General features: G+C 35.5%; 1 protein-coding gene across 39 annotated transcripts; it reads right to left on the bottom strand.

The window, feature by feature from the left end:
* Window positions 1-43: 43 nt before the first annotated feature.
* On the bottom strand, window positions 44-21400 carry LOC127359827 (ubiquitin carboxyl-terminal hydrolase 12-like). Of its 39 annotated transcripts, none has more exons than XM_051394038.1 (12): window positions 21162-21398; window positions 20974-21073; window positions 10734-10855; window positions 10481-10551; window positions 10271-10396; window positions 9956-10051; window positions 9802-9828; window positions 3444-3548; window positions 3229-3351; window positions 3098-3126; window positions 2857-2897; window positions 44-2737 (listed from the first exon to the last, which is right to left on the bottom strand). In XM_051394038.1, exons 1-12 carry the CDS (start codon window positions 21205-21207, stop codon window positions 813-815), a joined length of 2811 nt encoding a protein of 936 aa, XP_051249998.1. In that variant the 5' UTR covers window positions 21208-21398; the 3' UTR covers window positions 44-812. The 39 variants fall into 39 exon arrangements, 37 of the variants coding, with proteins under 37 accessions (XP_051249998.1, XP_051250012.1, XP_051249994.1 ...); XM_051394052.1 differs by lacking the exons at window positions 9802-9828; window positions 9956-10051; window positions 10271-10396; window positions 10481-10551; window positions 10734-10855 and adding exons at window positions 3703-3798; window positions 4560-4685; window positions 4770-4840; window positions 5014-5134; window positions 5214-5254 and having other exon boundaries at window positions 3444-3575; window positions 21015-21073; window positions 21162-21396; XM_051394034.1 differs by lacking the exons at window positions 3098-3126; window positions 3229-3351; window positions 3444-3548; window positions 10481-10551; window positions 10734-10855 and adding exons at window positions 9347-9384; window positions 9482-9604; window positions 20526-20596; window positions 20773-20894 and having other exon boundaries at window positions 9697-9828.
* Window positions 21401-21613: the final 213 nt, after the last annotated feature.

Here is a 21613-nt window from a genome sequence, read left to right as displayed (position 1 = left end):
AATAAATGCAACATTTATCTGTTTGAAAATAAACAAAACAAAGTTTCATGGGCTGTCTTTTAGTTTATTTTAAGTCTACTGATATCAGAATAATTTGTAAGAGAGAATTTGTAAGGTAACATACAACCATTATACAGAGTTATAGCTTCACCATCACGTTAAAATGAAATGAGAAACAAATTATACTAAATAAAAAAAAAAACAAGCCTGTCTGTTCAGATGTCATGTGAGTTCTTGGAAATGTGTGAGAGATTGAAAGTGAAAATTAAACCTCAGTGCTCTTTAACAGTGGCACAACAAATACAGAGGTATTTATATCTCAAATATGTATTTCCTTGTACAAGGTGTTCTCAGATCAGTTCCCCCGGTAATGTTAAAATGGTAAAACATTTCTTCTCCTTATTTAATTATTTATTTCTTCAAATCAGCATCAGAATTGCACAAATGACACAAATAGTTTGGTTCAAAGTGATAGACATAAAATCTAAAATAAAATAAAATAATTATTATTATAGTAAACAACACTAACACTAATAGGCCTAATTAATTGGAAATAATTGTATTATTTTACAGTAAAACAGTACAACAAAACAACACATTACAAATAAAATTGAAATCAAATATCTTTACATTTGTATTATTATTCTCTACACAATCCCTTGTCGATGCAACATACATGCAATCTATTTATATATCTCTATATCTTTATTTTGAAAACAAAATGTAAAAGGTCGGTACGTCTTTAACTGTATATGTACCGTAATGACTCAGTCAAAAATAACTATTTGTGTTGTTCTGGACAAAGTATGTATTTAATCTTCCTCAGAGTCTAATCCCGAGTTTGTCTTGTTTTTACAACCTGACAAAAGTGAAAAGAGGCCAGTGGTTTTGTTCTTTTTTTCTTTTGTCTTTTTCTTGAAAGGGATAAACCTCAATTTTCTTTTCTCCTCATCTTTTTTGTCAGAGTTTTGCTTTTGTTTTTTTACGGAAGTTGAATCAATTGTAGCACTTATCTCATTCTTATCTTCCACATTTCTATTGGCTCTTTTGGTTCCACATTTATTTCCCTCACTCAGTTTTAAATTGTGAACACCCTCTGACAAAGTGTCCTGTTGTGAAGTCTCCTCTACAGTTCCTATGTGTTTCCTCTCACAGCTTCTTTGAGTGCCACTAGGATTTTCTGTAATCTCTTCCTCAATTATCTTAACTTGATATGTTTTTGTCTTCTTTGAACCGTGTCTTTCTTCCACTCTATCTTCTATAATGTCAACTCCCTGATTCAGTCTGCTGCTGCCTGCAGATCCTCTTTGTCTAAGAGAAGAGTCTGCTCTGTCCTGAATAGGTTTGTTATATCCTGTCTCTTCCTGCTCTTTGGTCTCTACAGCAACATCTTTATTTATTGTATGTGTAACACTAGTTTTCTGTCTGACATCTAATCCTCTAATGTTCTGAACTTCTACATCTCGACCAAAGTGTTGTCGTCTCTCTGTTTCTCGACTTTGTAAATGTTTATCATGTCCTCTTTTTTGTTCCTTGTCTCCTTTAACATCCCTTGTTTCCTCTTTGTGTTGCTCATGTCTTTTATACTTGCTACTACTTCTCTGTTTACTCTCCTGATCATATTTTAGCATATTCTGTTCACTATCACATACTCTTCTATTGTCTTGAATCTGATGAGAGTAGAGGTCATATTTTGTCAGGAGAGTACTTCCCCCTGATGCCAACCCCCTTTCATCTGCTCCAGTTTTTCTTTCCCTGTCTACCTCAACAACTCTTTTCATCCTCTCCTCATCTCCCTGTTCGTCCACACTAGCAGGCTTGAAGACATAATCTTGTCCAACTTTCCGTGTACCAACCAGATTTTCACTTATGTTCTGTCTAATACTGTCCAATCCTCCACTGTCTTGATATGTTTTTGTATTCTTTGAACCACGTCTTTCTTCCACTCTATCTTCATTATATTCAGGTCTTACTTTTGGTTGCCTGTGTCTTGTCTTTTCATCACTATCAACTCCCTGATTCTCAGTCAGTCTGCTGCTTCCTGCAGATCCTGTTCGTCTAAGAGAAGAGTCTGCTCTGTCCTGAATAGGATTGTTATATCTTGTCTCTTCCTGCTTTTTGGTCTCTACAGCAACATCTTTATTTTTTACACTGATTTCCTGTCTGACATGCTCTACGTCCCTGTTGAGGTCTCTCCTTCCTGACAGTTCATCACCTGACATCTTTCCATCCTTGTCTCTGTTTACATCCATCATGTCCTCAACTCGCACACAAACTTGTTGAGGATATTCTTCTCTCGCATTCATGTTGCTGAATTCCTGTTCCTGCTTCTGATTGTGATGTGATGTGTTGTGTATGTCATAACCCTCCAGTGGTCCCCTCTGTCTAACATCATGTGGTCTTCCACTACCATTGCCCTGATCCTCAACAATCTCTTCAAGTTCAGTTTCTCTAGAAAAGGTTTTTCTCTTTTTTACTGCCTGCTCATTAGTTTCTGCATTTCCTCCCATGTCCTCCTTATCATGCATTATTATTTTCTCCTCATCTCTCTGTTTTCTGTCATGAGCATCTTGAGAATAACTCTGATAATTTCTTTCCTCTTTATAGCCCTGGCTGCATGGTATGCTCTGCCCCTTATGTACTCCATTCTCTGCCACAATATCAACTATATCAGATGGGAAAGCTCCAGGAGGAGACACCTCCCTGATGTCTTGAGTACAAGTACTGGCAGCATGCACTGGGAAGATATAAAAAGGTATAAAGTTATAAAATAAGTTCAGATAAAATACCAAACAATTTAATGCATTCATTTACATTTCACATCAGTAATCATAATGAAAATGTTTGCCATCTTACCTTTCCTTCTCCTATAAAACAGAAGATAAGCACTGCTGGATCTAGGGAGAGAATGTGAAAAGAAATGGTTAATTTTTATTTAAGAAAAGTTATTTTCAAATAAATGTACATGTATGGCTTGTGTTTAATACAGGGGCTTTCTGTTGTACATGCACTGTTATGCATCCTGTATATATACTCAATCCAAAAAACTTTAGAAATCATTTATGGTAGGCATGAAATAAAAAGGACTAAAACTTACGTCTCCAAGTTGGAAGACTGATAATCAGACTGTTGGTTAAAAGAATAATCAAACATAATGTGATAAATCAGGGTTTTTTTGCACTGTAATATGTAACTTTGAACAACACTGAAGTTAGTAATCAGTCTTACCAGCGAGACTCTGGAATCATTGAAGTTATACCATCTCTCATCATCCTTGATTGTTGCAGTGTAATGTCCACTTCTATGATCTCCAACATGATCCACAACTGCGTACAGTTCATATGTCTGATTCTGATCATCAGGAGACAAAATGACAGACATTAGCACCGGGAATGAAAAATAAACGTGTTCTGATAAAACAGTAAAATATCCTGTATATATACCTCTGGTATCTGTAGAATGCAGGGAACATCCACAATGCAGTTGATTTTGACATATGTCATGTAGCAGTAGCTGAACTCAAACCTCTTCAACAGCAGCATCAAAACCTCTGGATGATGCTTTATTACAGATTGCTGAATTAAAAACACAGATCCCAACATGTTTTATCAAATTATTATCATACATTTACAACACCATGAACTATTAATCAAATCTCAAAATCAGAGTTATAGACAAATCAGTTAATGTGTCTTTACTCACAGTAGTAGCATCAGATTTATCATCACAGTGCTCACAGTACATCTGGTTTTCTCCGCTGAACTCTGTGGTTCTGAAATACTCTTCAATGCCATCCACCTGAAATAAGCACCAGTGTCAGTCTTAGCCTTTTTACATGTGGTCAAGAAGTGCACTGTTGCATCTCAAGTTTGGTTTGGGAATTTTCATGTTTTCTGGCCAACTACGATTGAAGTCCAGTAAAAATGCAGGGCCTAAGACTCTTCTTATTTACCTAAAGACCAGTACATCCATGTTGTTTTCAACACCCAGTTTACAGCCAACTTTAGATTAATGCTTGCCAACTGTCTAAAATAAGCTTTGGTCTTTATGTTGCATCCACTGAGGCTGGAATGGTAGTTTGCACTGAATCACGCAAATCTGAAAACTAGATTGAAACCAAACAATGATGTCATACCAGGTATTTCATTACTTTTCAAAATTAAACCACTTGCTGGGACATCACAGATCACGAGCCTCAGGTACAACATACTTTAAAGCTTCAACACACAGTGAAGCAGCATTCTCTGATCTGTGTGATTCACGGTTGAATTTATGGCAGCACACACAGGAAATCTGGCATTTGTTACATTAATGGACTCCACTGACAAACCACTATTTTGTCTTGTTATTATTATATGTGTCTCTAATGTCTAAAGCTGCATTTTATTAAGTGATAAAGTGTGTTAATGTGCTGATGATAGTTTCTTTAAAATATCACAGGGCTTGTGAGCTCAGATCAAAATGTTTGTACATCTGAAAAACTAATATGAAAATAACATATATAGTTTACTAGATATCTCCTGAACAGCTTCAAAGTTTCCAGGTTGTCAGATCCTTACCACACTGTAGTGTTCACTGTAGGAATTCACCAATGCAAGAGGGAGATGCCAAAATGCTCCATCGGTGTCAGTCTCTGTTAAACATGTAGAACATTTGGTCCTGTGTGTCAACAGTCCATGAAAGATCTGAAAGCACAAAAATACAGAGACTGGAAAAAAACATTTGTCATTTAATGTACAGGTTGTATTTGATATTGATGGTGTCTTTACCTGTGATGCCTCAGGACTGGTCAGATTTAAAATCTTCTCAAAGTACTCAGCAGCATCACGTTCTTCATATACTGAGGATGAGAAGAATAAGAATAACATTAGATATTGTTGTCTATCTACGGAGATTTACTGACTGTGTGTAGGAAGCAAATATTATTTTAGATGACTAACATGTTTGAGATAAAAGATAAACTGATCAAATACCAAGAAGTAGTTTTGATACTTTAACATATTTTTACTGTACCTCTGTCAATGCGAAGCTCTTTGTGATGTTATAGGTGTATGCTGTATGTCCTTTTAAATCATCAAACAAGGTTTTTAGATGACGATCGATACCCTCAGTGTCAGGATTCTCACTGGTGTACCTTAACAAAGTTAATACATGCTGTTCAATATGAATCAATAAAGACCAACACTACAAGACATGAAGTTGAACTAACAAACCTTTCCACAGCCTCTGTGAAGTCTTTGGTCATGAACATCACCTGTAGCACACTGTTCAAGTAGCTTGTTGCTCCTTGGTTTAACAAGCCATGGTACTGAACTGTTGGGAGGAGGTTGTTCATAATTCATGTAAATTAACTGTCTGAAGTAATTACTATTACTGTGGATGAAAAACGTAAATGACCTACCTGCATTGTATCGGAACATCTGCCGAGCACTTTCAAATAAATTCATTTTGATTCCTTTAATTTTCAGTCCACATAGAGATCATCCACTGCAACAGAAACTGATACACTGAAGAAAACAGAAGAAACGATACGAGCTCACCCTTCAGATGGAAGTTAAAGAGATTTTTACTGATAAATGGAAAATTGTTTTTGCACAGATGTGCAAATAATTGCAAGCATACGGCAAGACGTCTCTCTTCAAAATAAAGAAAATACTTTCCCTTTCACTTAAAGACTCACCCACTGAAATGATGCATTCAATGTTTTTCGGAAATATGGCAATTACAATTATGCAAATGAGAGTAAGAAGGTTAAATGGCAGACACTGTTAAAAAATTGTGCGTGCGAGAAGCATTTTGTGCTTTGCACAACATAAAACACTGTTTATGTGGCAGATTCATTCTGAAATTAAAACTTTTTAGGTAATAAGCACATAAATGTGAATAATAGGAGTCAATTATTTTATGTCAGAACTCTTGCATGTTCAGCTGTGTGTTCAGCTGTCATATGGAAAGATCATAAGAATAAAACATATACATTTTTAACATCGGATCAAAATAAACCTGTCATGTGAATTTCTGTAAATGTGAGAGACTGAAAGTGAAAATTAAATCTCAGTGCTCTTCAAGAGTGACACAACACAGACAGAGGTATTTATATCTCAAATATGTATTTCTTTGTACAAAGTGTCCTCAGATCAGTTCCCAGGTAACGTTAAACTGGTAGAACAAGGATTCAAAATAACATGTGACAATCAGACTGACGATGTGGAAGTTAACAGCGAGGGTGACTAATAATCCTGAACACAGTCTCACAGATTGCTGCTGTCAATACCAGACTCTGCTCACAAAAGTAACAGTTTTGGTGATTATCATATTATTAATCTTGGTTTCTTGTCATGTTTTTCTAATAATAGAGGGGTCATATATGTCATACAGATTGTGAATCCCTTTGAGGTAAATTTGTGATTTAGGCAACATAAATAGAATAACTTATGACTTTCCACAAAAACAGTGTTCATCCAAGTATTTGTTTCATTTTCTCCTGATGTAGTTTTTTATTTCTTCAAATCAGCATCCGAATTGTACAAATTACATAAATATTTCAGTTCAAAGTGATAAACATAAAATCTAAAGCATCTATAACATCAGTCAGAGAGCAATGCAGTTATATGAAAAGTACAGTAAGTGCTTTCTGGTAAACAATGCTGAGACTAATACGCCTAATTCATTTAATATAATGCAGTATTTTGTACTATTGTACAGTAAAACAGTATAGGAAAACAACAAATCAAACATCTTTACATTTGAATTATAATTCACTACACAATCCCTTGTCGATGCAACATACATGCCATCTATTTATATATCTCTATATCTTTATTTTGAAAGCTAAATGTAGAAGGTCGGTACGTCTTTAACTGTATAAACTGTAAATTTAAATAAGGTGAGAACAGCAACAAAAGACCAAAATCAGAATGTGATTTCAAATGAGCAAAAATGTGATCTTGTGTTTCTTTAACTTTACATTTGTATTAAGTTTTCTCTTGTCTTACTTGCTATTACAGACTGTCACAATAAATCAGTACTTTAATCTAAAACAACCCTCTCTCTCTTTAAATCTTTAACATTTGCTGCTCTTTACACAGAAACAATCCTGTGGAAAACAGGAAGTGCTGCTTTTTACATTACCAACAATCAGAAAAGGTGATCTGTTGAATAGATTGAACAAGACTGAAGAAACAAAAGAGTGCTTCCAACAGACAATCAAACTGCATTAACCAAAAGAATCAAAAGGAAAATATTCAGTACAATACTGTCAATGCTGCCAACTGATCTCTGGCATGTAGCTATTGCTAAGTATCAATATGCATCAATCAAAACCTAAAAATGAAATCTTGTGGATCACCATAATGACTGGACAAAGTATGTATTTCATCTTAGTCAGATTCTGATCCCGGGTTTGTCTTGTTTTTACCCACTGAAAAACCTGAAAAGCAGCCAGGAGTTTTTTTCTTTTTTCCAGCAGTTGAATAAATTGTAGTGTTTGTCTCATTCTTATCTTCTGCATTTCTATTGGCTCTTTTGGTTCCACGTTTCTTTAGCCCTGGAAAAAGGGACTCACTCAGTTTTAATTTGCGAAAAGGCTTTGACAAAGCGTCCTGTTGTGAAGTTTCCTCTACTGTTCCAATGTGTTTTGTCTCACAGCTTCTTTGAGTGCCACTAGGGGTTTCTGTAATCTCTTCCTCAATTATCTTAACTTGATATGTTTTTGTCTTTTTTGAACCACATCTTTCTTCCACTCCATCTTCTACAATGTCAACTCCCTGATTCAGTCTGCTGCTGCCTGCATATCCTGTTCGTCTAAGAGAAGAGTCTGCTCTGTCCTGAATAGGTTTGTTATGTCTGTCTCTTCCTGCTCTTTGGTCTCTACAGCAACATCTTTATTTATTGTATGTGTAACACTAGTTTTCTGTCTGACATCTAATCCTCTAATGTTCTGAACTTCTACATCTCGACCAAAGTGTTGTCGTCTCTCTGTTTCTCGACTTTGTGAATGTTTATCATGTCCTCTCTTTTGTTCCTTGTTTCCTTTAACATCCCTCTTTTCCTCTCTGTGTTGCTCATGTCTTTCATACCTGCCACTGCTTCTCTGTTTCCTCTCCTGATGGATCATATTTTAGCATCTTCTGTTCACTATCACCGAATCTTCTATTGTTTTGAATCTGATGAGAGCAGAGGTCATATTTTGTCAAGAGCCTACTTCCCCCTGATGCCAACCCCCTTTCATCTGCTCTAGTTTTTCTTTCTCTGTCTACCTCAACGACTCTTTGCATCCTCTCCCTCATCTCCCTGTTCATCCACACTAGCAGGCTTGACCTGTGTACCTCCCAGCTTTTCATGTATGTTCTGTCTATTATCGTCTAATCCTCCACTGTCTTGATGCTTTCCTCCCATGTCCTTCTTATCATGCATTATTGTTTTCTCCTCATCTCTCTGTTTTTTGTCATGAGCGTCTTGAGAATAACTCTGATCATTCCTTTCGTCTTTATAGTACTGACTGGATGGTATGCTCTGCCCCTTATGAACTCCATTCTCTGTCACATTAAAGCAGGACCCAGATAGTTCCACTCCTCTAGACCCAACACCATCTTTAATTTCAGTTTCTTCATTTCTGTTGAAGTAAACAGCCTCTGCAGTGTCATTACCCGCTGCTGCTGCCATCTCAGTCTCCTCTATCCTCTTCATCTTTACATCTTGACTCTGGTCATAGATATCAATGGTATCAGACGAGAAAGCTCCAGGAGGAGACACCTCCCTGATGTCTCGACGACAAGTATCTGCAGCATGCACTGGAAAGATATAAAAAGGTATAAAGTTATAAAATAAATTCAGATAAAATGCCAAACAATTTGATGCATGTGTTCACTTTTCACACCAGTAAGCATATTGACAATGTTTTCCACCTTACCTTTCCTTTTCCTATAAAACAGAAGATAAGCACTGCTGGATCTAGTGAGAGCAATGTGAAAAGAAAGTAAAGTCATTTTCAGACAGGAAAATATACGGCTTGTGATTATTCAGGGGTTTCCGCATCTATAAGCCTATGCATATATATGAAAAGAAAAAGAAGGGTACAGATTTTTACCCATCGCTGGAGTTGGGTGGATTAAGAGAAACTATCTGCAGTTGTCATTACAGTAATGTGCAACAAATACAAACATAATGATACACTCAATTCACGATTAAATTTAATTCACAATACAGAAATGAATTTCTTTAGATTTTTTTAGCAAAAAGAGATTGAAGACAAAGTATCACTGAAAATTATTTCTCAGACAAAATCTACAAAATATATTTTCTTTATCATTTGAGAAATAAATGAGAATACAAAACTAAAACTTACGTCTCCAAGTTGTCCACCTGGAATGGCTGATAATCAGACTGTTGGTGAAAAGAATAATAAAATGTGATAAATCAGGGTTTTTTTGCACTGTAATATGTAACTTTGAACAACACTGGAGTTAGTGATCAGTCTTACCAATGAGACTCTGGTATCATCAAATTTATGCCATCTCTCATCATCCTTGATTGTAGCAGTGTAGTGTCCACTTCTAAGATCTCCAAAATGATCCACAAATGCGTACAGTTCATATGTCTGATTCTGATGATAAGGAGACAAAATGACAGACATTAGCACCAGGAATGAAAAATAAACGTGTTCTGATAAAACAGTAAAATATCCTGTATATATACCTCTGGTATCTGTAGAGTGCAGGGAACAGCCACAATGCAGTTGATTTTGACATGTGTCATGTAGCGGTAGTCAAACTCAAACCTCTTCAACAGCAGCATCAAAACCTCTGGATGACGCTTTATTACAGATTGCTGAATTAAAAACACAGATCCCAACATGTTTTATCAAGTTATTATCATACATTTACAACACCATGAACTATTAATCAAATCTCAAAATCAGAGTTATAGACAAGTCAGTTAATGTGTCATTACTCACAGTAGTAGCATCAGATTTATCATCACAGTGCTCACAGTACATCTGGTTGTCTCCACTGGACTCTGTGGTTCTGAAATACTCTTCAATACCATCCACCTAATTCAAACAAAGCCAGACAACCAACAATTAGGTAGTAAAGACAATGAAAAAAAGAAAATGGAAAGAGTCATAAAAAAAATCAGATCACTGTTATTGTGTTTCACCCAACTGATGAGATCTCTGACAAAGATGCTAGCCTTAAAAAATGATGTACTTCGTTTACTAGATATCTCCTGGGAAAAATACTTTATAGAGTTCAGGTTGTCAGATCCTTACCACACTGTAGTGTTCACTGTAGGAATTCACCAATGCAAGAGGGAGATGCCAAAATGCTCCATCGGTGTCAGTCTCTGTAAAACATGTAGAACATTTGGTCCTGTGTGTCAACAGTCCACGGAAGATCTGAAAGCACAAAAATACAGAGACTGGAAGAAAAAGTTTTTCATTTAATGTACAGGTTGTCTTTGATTTTGATGGTGTCTTTACCTGTGATGCCTCAGAACTGGTCAGATTTAAAATCTTCTCAAAGTACTCAGCAGCATCTTGTTGTTCATACACTGAGGATGAAAAGAATAAGAAAAACATCAGATGATGTTGTCTATCTACGGAGATTTACTGACTGTGTGTAGGACGCAGATATTCAATATTATTTTAGATGACTAACACGTTTGAGATAAAAGATAAACTGATAACATTTACCAAGAAGTAGGTTTGATACTTTAACATATTTTTACTGTACCTCTGTCAATGCAAAGCTTCTTTGTGATATTATAGGTGTACGTTGTATATCCTTTTAAATCATCAAACAAGGTTTTTAGATGACGATCGATACCCTCAGTGTCAGGATTCTCACTGGTGTACCTAAACAGAGTTAATACATGCTGTTCAATATGAATCAATAAAGACCAACACTGCAAGACATGAAGTTGAACTATCAAACCTTTCCACAGCCTCTGTGAAGTCTTTGGTCATGAACATCACCTGTAGCACACTGTTCAGGTAACATGTTGCTCCTTGGTTTAACAAGCCATGGGTCCGTGTATGTTTTGGTCATTGGATGTTCCTTTCAGAAACGGGTATTAAAAAACAGAAAACGAGTGGTTATTTGATTTTCGTTTTAAAATACAAAAATGAAAATTGAAATACAAGGCGTTTTTTCTTTTTCATTGTCAGAAAGGGATGAGCGAAATATAAAAAAATATTCGATTTTCATTTTCTATTTCATATAACAAAAAATAAAATCACTAGAAAACAGAAACGGAAAAAAGGCCTGTTTTTTCATATTCTGAGACCGGATGTTGTCATTTACAGGACGGTGCTGTGGAGAAGAAACAGTAGGCTAGTAGACTGCGGTCAATCCAGCCGTGAGTCCGATCTCCGTGGTCAAATCAGCCGCACTTAAATTTAGAGTGTACAAGTATTCTCAGCATTATGGTAAATGCTAAAATAAAGGTATTTAGAACAGTAAGCTATAATTCGAACCTACATTTAAAATAAAATATGTTACATTAAAGTGTTGTGCCCCTGATGAATAAAAAAACACTTTATATCAAGTATCTTTACTGCACCAGTGTGGAGAAATGCCAAAACAAAAGTCTCATATTTATGCCTCCAGAGATTGCATATTTGACCGTATTTGAGCTACTGTAAAAACACTTTGCTCAATAATTCCTGGCTATGGATGGTATATCTTACGTCTACACATCTAAGACTACAAGTATGCTTAATATCAAGCATTTTTACTGTACCAATCTGGAGAAATTGAAGAATAAAAGTCTCATATTTATACTTCCAGATTCCATATTTTCTTATATTTGAGCGACTGTAAAAATGTAAACTGAATGTGGAACCACCTGCAACAGCTGTCACACTGAATAATATAAAAAATAATATGTGAGGAAGAGACAGTAGGTACAATGGTGTTTTGAAGTTAAAACTAATTATTTTTCCCTTTTACCTACAAATGGACACAGCAGAGCAGCAAAATAAGAAGAATGTGGACTGGCATTGCATTTTGTGTGAAAAGTAAACAAATTAGAATTGTGTAGGATTTTGTGTTTAGTGTTTATATTATCAAGATGTTATTAAACATTTGTGTGAATTTTTGTCATGATTACTGCAGCATTATTGAAGTATAATGAAAATGCTTCGAATATTGAGCAATATGTTTTTACAGTAGCTCAAAAATATAAGAAAATATGGAATCTGGAAGTATAAATATGGGACTTTTATTCTTCAATTTCTCCAAATTGGTACAGTAAAAATGCTTGATATTAAGTATACTTGTAGTCTTAGATGTGTAGAAGTCAAATACACCATCCATAGCCAGGAATTATTGAGCAAAGTGTTTTTACAGTAGCTCAAATATATGAAAATATGCCACATGGAGGTACAAATATGGGACTTTTATTGTTGAATTTCTCCAAATTTGTACAGTAAAAATGCTTGATATTAAGTATGTTTGTAGTCTCATATGTGTAAAAGTCAAATATACCATCAGTAGCCAGGAAACACTGAGCAATATGTTTTTACAGTACCTAAAATATGGTCAAATATCTCTGGAGGCATAAATATGAGACTTTTATTTTGGCATTTCTCCACACTGGTGCAGTAAAGATACTTGATATAAAGTGTTTTTTTATTCATCAGGGGCGCATGAAACACTTTAATGTAACATATTTTAATTATAGCTTATGGCTCTAAATACCTTTATTTTGAAAACCGGAAGTAAATACGCCGTTTCTCCGCATTTACCATAATGCTGAGAATACTTGTACACTCTAAATTTAAGTGCGGCTGATTTGACCACGGAGATCGGACTCACGGTTGGATTGACCGCAGTCTACTAGCCTACTGTTTCTTCTCCACAGCACCGTCCTGTAAATGACAACATCCGGTTTCAGAATATGAAAAAACAGGCCTTTTTTCTGTTTCTGTTTTCTAGTGATTTTAATTTTTGTTATATGAAATATAACAAACACGGACATACACGGACCGCCATGGTACTGAACTGTTGGGAGGAGGTTGTTCATAATTCATGTAAATTAACTGTTCTAAGGGTCCGTGTATGTTTTGGTCATTGGATTTTCCTTTCAGAAACAGGTATTAAAAAACAGAAAACGAGTGGTTATTTGATTTTCGTTTTAAAATACAAAAATTAAAATTGAAATACAAGGCGTTTTTCTATTTCATGGTCAAAAAGGGATGAGCTAAATTTAAAAAAATTATTCGATTTTCATTTTCTATTTCATTTTTCAACAAAAAAAAAAATCACTAGAAAACAGAAACGGAAAAAAGACTGTTTTTCATATTCTGAGACCGGATGTTGTCATTTACAGGACGGTGCTGTGTAGAAGAAACAGTAGACCAGAAGACTGCAGTCAATCCAGCCGTGAGTCCGATCCACGTGGTCAAAACAGCCGCACTTAAATTTAGAGTGGGGAGAAACAGTGTATTTACTTCCGGTTTTCAAAATAAAGGTATTTAGAACAGTAAGCTATAATTCGAACCTACATTTAAAATAAAATATGTTACATTAAAGTGTTTCATGCACCCCTGATGAATAAAAAACACTTTATATCAAGTATACTGCACCAGTGTGGAGAAATGCCAAAATAAATAGTCTTTATATTATATTTTTTTTATAAAATGTTATTAAACATTTGTGTGAAATTTTGTCATGATTACTGCATCATTATTGAAGTATAATGAAAATACTTCACCCATAGCCAGGTATTGAGCAAAGTGTTTTTACAGTAGCTCAAATATATGAACATACCACTTGGAGGTACAAATATGGACTTTTATTGTTGAATTTCTCAAATTGGTACAGTAAAAATGCTTGATATTAAGTATGCTTGTAATCTCACATGTATAAAAGTCAAATATACCATAAGTAGCCAGGAAACACTGAGCAATATGTTTTTACAGTACCTCAAATATGGTCAAATATGCAATCTCTGGAGGCATACATATGAGGCTTTTATTTTTGCATTTCTCCACACTGGTGCAGTAAAGATACTTGATATAAAGTGTTTTTTATTCATCAGGGGCGCATAAAACACTTTAATGTAACATATTTTAATTATAGCTTACTGTTCTAAATACCTTTATTTTGAAAACCGGAAGTAAATACGCTGTTTCTCCGCATTTACCATAATGCTGAGAATAATTGTACACTAAATTTAAGTGCGGCTGATTTGACCACGGAGATCGGACTCACGGCTGGATTGACCGCAGTCTACTAGCCTACTGTTTTCTTCTCCACAGCACCGTCCTGTAAATGACAACATCCGGTCTCAGAATATGAAAAAACAGGCCTTTTTTCTGTTTTGTTTTCTAGTGATTTTATTTTTTGTTATATGAAATAGAAAATGTAAATCGAATATTTTTTAAATTTTGCTCATCCCTTTCTGACCATGAAAAGGAAAAACGCCTTGTATTTCAATTTTAATTTTTGTATTTTATAACGAAAATCAAATAACCACTCGTTTTCTGTTTTTTAATACCCGTTTCTGAAAGGAAAATCCAATGACCAAAACATACACGGACCTCTAAGTAATAACAATTACTGTGGATGAAAAACTGCAGTAAATAACCTACCTGCATTGTTTTGGAACATCTGTCGAGCACTTTCCATTTTGATTCCTTTAATTTTCAGTCCACATAGAGATCATCCACTGCAACAGAAACTGACATACTGAAGAAAACAGAAGAAACGATACGAGCTCACCTTCAGATGGAAGTTAAAGAGATTTTGACTGATAAATGGAAAATTGTTTTTGCACAGATGTGCAAATAATTGCAAACATACAGCAAGACGCCTCTCTTCAAAATAAAGAAAATACTCTCCCTTTCACTTTCACCCACTGAAATGATGCATTCAATGTTTTTCGGAAATATGGCAATTACAATTATGCAAATGAGAGTAAGAAGGTTAAATGGCAGACACTGTTAAAAATTGTGCGTGCGAGAAGGATTTTGTGCTTAGCACAACATAAAACACTGTTTAAGTGGCAGATTCATTCTGAAATTAAAAATTTTAGGTAATAAGCACATAAATGTGAATAATAGGAGTCAATTATTTTGTCAGAACTCTTGCATGTTCAGCTGTGTGTTCAGCTGTCATATGGAAAGATCATAAGAATAAAACTTATACATTTTTAACATCGGATCAAAATAAACCTGTCATGTGAATTTCTGTAAATGTGAGAGACTGAAAGTGAAAATTAAATCTCAGTGCTCTTCAAGAGTGACACAACACAGACAGAGGTATTTATATCTCAAATATGTATTTCTTTGTACAAAGTGTCCTCAGATCAGTTCCCAGGTAACGTTAAACTGGTAGAACAAGGATTAAAAATAACATGTGACAATCAGACTGACCATGTGGAAGTTAACAGTGAAGGTGACTAATAATCCTGAACACAGTCTCACAGATTGCTGCTGTCAATACCAGACTCTGCTCACAAAAGTAACAGTTTTGGTGATTATCATATTATTAATCTTGGTTTCTTGTCGTGTTTTTCTAATAATAGAGGGGTCATATATGTCATACTGATTGTGAAGCCCTTTGAGGTAAATTTGTGATTTAGGCAACAAATAACTTATGACTTTCCACAAAAACAGTGTTCATCCAAGTATTTGTTTCATTTTCTCCTGATGTAGTTTTTTATTTCTTCAAATCAGCATCAGAATTGTACAAATTACATAAATATTTCAGTTCAAAGTGATAAACATAAAATCTAAAACATCTATAACATCAGTCAGAGGGCAATGCAGTAATATGAAAAGTACAGTAAGTGCTCTCTGGTCAACAACACTGAGACTAATAGGCCTCATTCATTTAAAATAAAGCAGTATTTTGTACTATTGTAGAGTAAAACAGTACAACAAAACAACACATCAAACATCTTTACATTTGAATTATAATTCACTACACAATCCCTTGTCGATGCAACATACACGCCATCTATTTATATATCTCTATATCTCTATTTTGAAAACAAAATGTAAAAGGTCGGTACGTCTTTAACTGTATAAACTGTAAATTTAAATAAGGTGAGAACAGCAACAAAAGACAAAAATCAGAATGTGATTTCAAATGAGCAAAAATGTGATCTTGTGTTTCTTTAACTTTACATTTGTATTAAGTTTTCTATTGTCTTACTTCCTATTACAGACTGTCACAATAAATCAGTACTTTAACCTAAAACAACCCTCTCTCTCTTAAATCTTTAACATTTGCTGCTCTTTACACAGAAACAATCCTGTGGAAAACAGGAAGTGCTGCTTTTTACATTACCAACAATCAGAAAAGGTGATCTGTTGAATAGATTGAACCAGACTGAAGAAACAAAAGAGTGCTTCCAACAGACAATCAAACTGCATTAACCAAAAAAATAAAAAATAAAAATCAAAGGGAAAATATTCAGTACAATACTGAATCTCTGGCATGTAGCTATTGCTACGTATCAATACGCATCAATCAAAACCTAAAAATGAAATCTGTGGATCACCATAATGACTCGGTCAAAAATATGTGTTGTCCTGGACAAAGTATGTATTTAATCTTCCTCAGAGTCTAATCCCGAGTTTGTCTTGTTTTTACAACCTGACAAAAGTGAAAAGCAGCCAGTCGTTTTGTTCTTTTTTTCTTTTGTCTTTTTCTTGAAAGGGATAAACCTCAATTTTCTTTTCTCCTCATCTTTTTTGTCAGAGTTTTGCTTTTGTTTCTTTACGGAAGTTGAATCAATTGTAGGACTTATCTCATTCTTATCTTCCACATTTCTATTGGCTCTTTTGGTTCCACGTTTATTTCCCTCACTCAGTTTTAAATTGTGAACACCCTCTGACAAAGTGTCCTGTTGTGAAGTTTCCTCTACAGTTCCTATGTGTTTCGTCTCACAGCTTCTTTGAGTGCCACTGGGAGTTTCCTTAATCTCTTCCTCAATTATCTTAACTTGATATGTTTTTGTCTTTTTTGAACCGTGTCTTTCTTCCACTCTATCTTCAACACTGTCAACTCCCTGATTCTCAGTCAGTCTGCTGCTTCCTGCAGATCCTCTTTGTCTAAGAGAAGAGTCTGCTCTGTCCTGAATAGGTTTATTATATCCTGTCTCTTCCTGCTCTTTGGTCTCTACAGCAACATCTTCATTTATTGTATGTGTAACACTAGTTTTCTGTCTGACATCTAATCCTCTAATGTTCTGATCTGCTACATCTCGACCAAAGTGTTGTCGTCTCTCTGTTTCTCTACTTTGTGAATGTTTATCATGTCCTCTCTTGTGTTCCTTGTCTCCTTCAACATCCCTTGTTTCCTCTTTGTGTTGCTCACGTCTTTTATACTTGCTACTACTTCTCTGTTTACTCTCCTGATCATATTTTAGCATATTCTGTTCACTATCACATACTCTTCTATTGTCTTGAATCTGATGAGAGTAGAGGTCATATTTTGTCAGGAGAGTACTTCCCCCTGATGCCAACCCCCTTTCATCTGCTCCAGTTTTTCTTTTCCTGTCTACCTCAACATCTCTTTTCATCCTCTCCTCATCTCCCTGTTCGTCCACACTAGCAGGCTTGAAGACATAATCTTGTCCAACTTCCTGTGAACCAACCAGATCTTCACTTATGTTCTGTCTAATACTGTCCAATCCTCCACTGTCTTGATATGTTTTTGTCTTCTTTGGACCATGTCTTTCTTCCACTCTATCTTCATTATATTCAGGTATTACTTTTGGTTGCCTGTGTCTCGTCTTTTCATCACTGTCAACTCCCTGATTCTCAGTCAGTCTGCTGCTTCCTGCAGATCCTGTTCGTCTAAGAGAAGAGTCTGCTCTGTCCTGAATAGGATTGTTATATCCTGTCTCTTCCTGCTTTTTGGTCTCTACAGCAACATCTTTATTTTTTACACTGATTTCCTGTCTGACATGCTCTACGTCCCTGTTGAGGTCTCTCCTTCCTGACAGTTCATCACCTGACATCTTTCCATCCTTGTCTCTGTTTACATCCATCATGTTCTCAACTCGCACACAAACTTGTTGAGGATATTCTTCTCTCGCATTCATGTTGCTGAGTTCCTGTTCCTGCTTCTGAACGTCATATGATGTGTTGTGTATGTCATAACCCTCCAGTGGTCCCCTCTGTCTAACATCATGTGGTCTTCCACTACCATTGCCCTGATCCTCAACACTCTCTTCAAGTTCAGTTTCTCTAGAAAAGGTTTTTCTCTTTTCTGCCTGCTCATTAGTTTCTGCATTTCCTCCCATGTCCTCCTTTATCATGCATTATTATTTTCTCCTCATCTCTCTGTTTTCTGTCATGAGCATCTTGAGAATAACTCTGATAATTTCTTTCCTCTTTATAGCCCTGGCTGCATGGTATGCTCTGCCCCTTATGTACTCCATTCTCTGCCACAATATCAACTATATCAGATGGGAAAGCTCCAGGAGGAGACACCTCCCTGATGTCTTGAGTACAAGTACTGGCAGCATGCACTGGGAAGATATAAAAGGTATAAAGTTGTAAAATAAGTTCAGATAAAATACCAAACAATTTAATGCATTCATTTACATTTCACATCAGTAATCATAATGAAAATGTTTGCCATCTTACCTTTCCTTCTCCTATAAAACAGAAGATAAGCACTGCTGGATCTAGGGAGAGAAATGTGAAAAGAAATGGTTAATTTTTATTAAAGAAAAGTTATTTTCAAATAAATGTACATGTATGGCTTGTGTTTAATACAGGGGCTTTCTGTTGTACATGCACTGTTATGCATCCTGTATATATACTCAATCCAAAAAACTTTAGAAATCATTTATGGTAGGCATGAAATAAAAGGACTAAAACTTACGTCTCCAAGTTGGAAGACTGATAATCAGACTGTTGGTTAAAAGAATAATCAAACATAATGTGATAAATCAGGGTTTTTTTGCACTGTAATATGTAACTTTGAACAACACTGAAGTTAGTAATCAGTCTTACCAGTGAGACTCTGGAATCATTGAAGTTATACCATCTCTCATCATCATGATTGTTGCAGTGTAATGTCCACTTCTAAGATCTCCAAAATGATCCACAACTGCGTACAGTTCATATGTCTGATTCTGATCATCAGGAGACAAAATGACAGACATTAGCACCAGGAATTAAAAATAAATGTGTTCTGATAAAACAGTAAAATATCCTGTATATATACCTCTGGTATCTGTAGAGTGCAGGGGACATCCACGATGCAGTTGATTTTGACATATGTCATGTAGCGGTAGTCAAACTCAAACCTCTTCAACAGCAGCATCAAAACCTCTGGATAACGCTTTATTACAGATTGCTGAATTAAAAACACAGATCCCAACATGTTTTATCAAATTATTATCATACATTTACAACACCATGAACTATTAATCAAATCTCAAAATCAGAGTTATAGACAAATCAGTTAATGTGTCTTTACTCACAGTAGTAGCATCAGATTTATCATCACAGTGCTCACAGTACATCTGGTTTTCTTCGCTGAACTCTGTGGTTCTGAAATACTCTTCAATGCCATCCACCTGAAATAAGCACCAGTGTCAGTCTTAGCCTTTTACATGTGGTCAAGAAGTGCACTGTTGCATCTCAAGTTTGGTTTGGGATTTTCATGTTTTCTGGCCAACTACGATTGAAGGCCAGTTAAAAAATGCAGGGCCTAAGACTCTTCTTATTTACCTAAAGACCAGTACATCCATGTTGTTTTCAACACCCAGTTTACAGCCAACTTTAGATTAATGCTTGCCAACTGTCTAAAATAAGCTTTGGTCTTTATGTTGCATCCACTGAGGCTGGAATGGTAGTTTGCACTGAATCACGCAAATCTGAAAACTAGATTGAAACCCAAACAATGATGTCATACCAGGTATTTCATTACTTTTCAAAATTAAACCACTTGCTGGGACATCACAGATCCACGAGCCTCAGGTACAACATACTTTAAAGCTTCAACACACAGTGAAGCAGCATTCTCTGATCTGTGTGATTCACGGTTGAATTTATGGCAGCATACACAGGAAATCTGGCATTTGTTACATTAATGGACTCCACTGACAAACCACTATTTTGTCTTGTTATTGTTATATGTGTCTCTAATGTCTAAAGCTGCATTTTATTAAGTGATAAAGTGTGTTAATGTGCTGATGATAGTTTCTTTAAAATATCACAGGGCTTGTGAGCTACAGATCAAAATGTTTGTACATCTGAAAAACTAATATGAAAATAACATATATAGTTTACTAGATATCTCCTGAACAGCTTCAAAGTTTCCAGGTTGTCAGATCCCCTTACCACACTGTAGTGTTCACTGTAGGAATTCCCAATGCAAGAGGAAGATGCCAAAAATGCTCCATCGGTGTCAGTCTCTGTAAAACATGGTACAACATTTGGTCCTGTGTGTCAACAGTCCGTGAAAGATCTGAAAGCACAAAAATACAGAGACTGGAAAAAAGCATTTGTCATTTAATGTACAGGTTTTCTTTGATATTGATGGTGTCTTTACCTGTGATGCCTCAGGACTGGTCAGATTTAAAATCTTCTCAAAGTACTCAGCAGCATCACGTTCTTCATATACTGAGGATGAGAAGAATAAGAATAACATTAGATGATGTTGTCTATCTACAAGGAGATTTACTGACTGTGTGTAGGGAAGCAAATATTATTTTAGATGACTAACATGTTTGAGATAAAAGATAAACTGATCAAATACCAAGAAGTAGGTTTGATACTTTAACATATTTTTACTGTACCTCTGTCAATGTGAAGCTTCTTTGTGATGTTATAGGTGTATGCTGTATGTCCTTTTAAATCATCAAACAAGGTTTTTAGATGACGATCGATACCCTCAGTGTCAGGATTCTCACTGGTGTACCTAAACAAAGTTAATACATGCTGTTCAATATGAATCAATAAAGACCAACACTGCAAGACATGAAGTTGAACTAACAAACCTTTCCATAGCCTCTGTGAAGTCTTTGGTCATGAACATCACCTGTAGCACACTGTTCAGGTAGCTTGTTGCTCCTTGGTTTAACAAGCCATGGTACTGAACTGTTGGGACGAGGTTGTTCATAATTCATGTAAATTAACTGTCTGAAGTAATTACTATTACTGTGGATGAAAAACGTAAATGACCTACCTGCATTGTATCGGAACATCTGCCGAGCACTTTCCAATAAATTCATTTTGATTCCTTTAATTTTCAGTCCACATAGAGATCTTCCACTGCAACAGAAACTGATACACTGAAGAAAACAGAAGAACGATACGAGCTCACCTTCAGATGGAAGTTAAAGATTTTTACTGATAAATGGAAAATTGTTTTTGCACAGATGTGCAAATAATTGCAAGCATACAGCAAGACGTCTCCTTCAAAATAAAAAAAAATACTTTCCCTTTCACTTAAAGACTCACCCACTGAAATGATGCATTCAATGTTTTTCGGAAATATGGCAATTACAATTATGCAAATGAGAGTAAGAAGGTTAAATGGCAGACACTGTTAAAAATTGTGCATGCGAGAAGGATTTTGTGCTTAGCACAACATAAAACACTGTTTATGTGGCAGATTCATTCTGAAATTAAAACTTT

Source organism: Dicentrarchus labrax, unplaced genomic scaffold, assembly GCF_905237075.1.
Source record: "Dicentrarchus labrax unplaced genomic scaffold, dlabrax2021, whole genome shotgun sequence".
Taxonomy (NCBI): domain Eukaryota; kingdom Metazoa; phylum Chordata; class Actinopteri; family Moronidae; genus Dicentrarchus; species Dicentrarchus labrax.
Note: the sequence above shows the minus strand (reverse complement) of the source record. Positions and strands in the feature narration are given on the sequence as shown.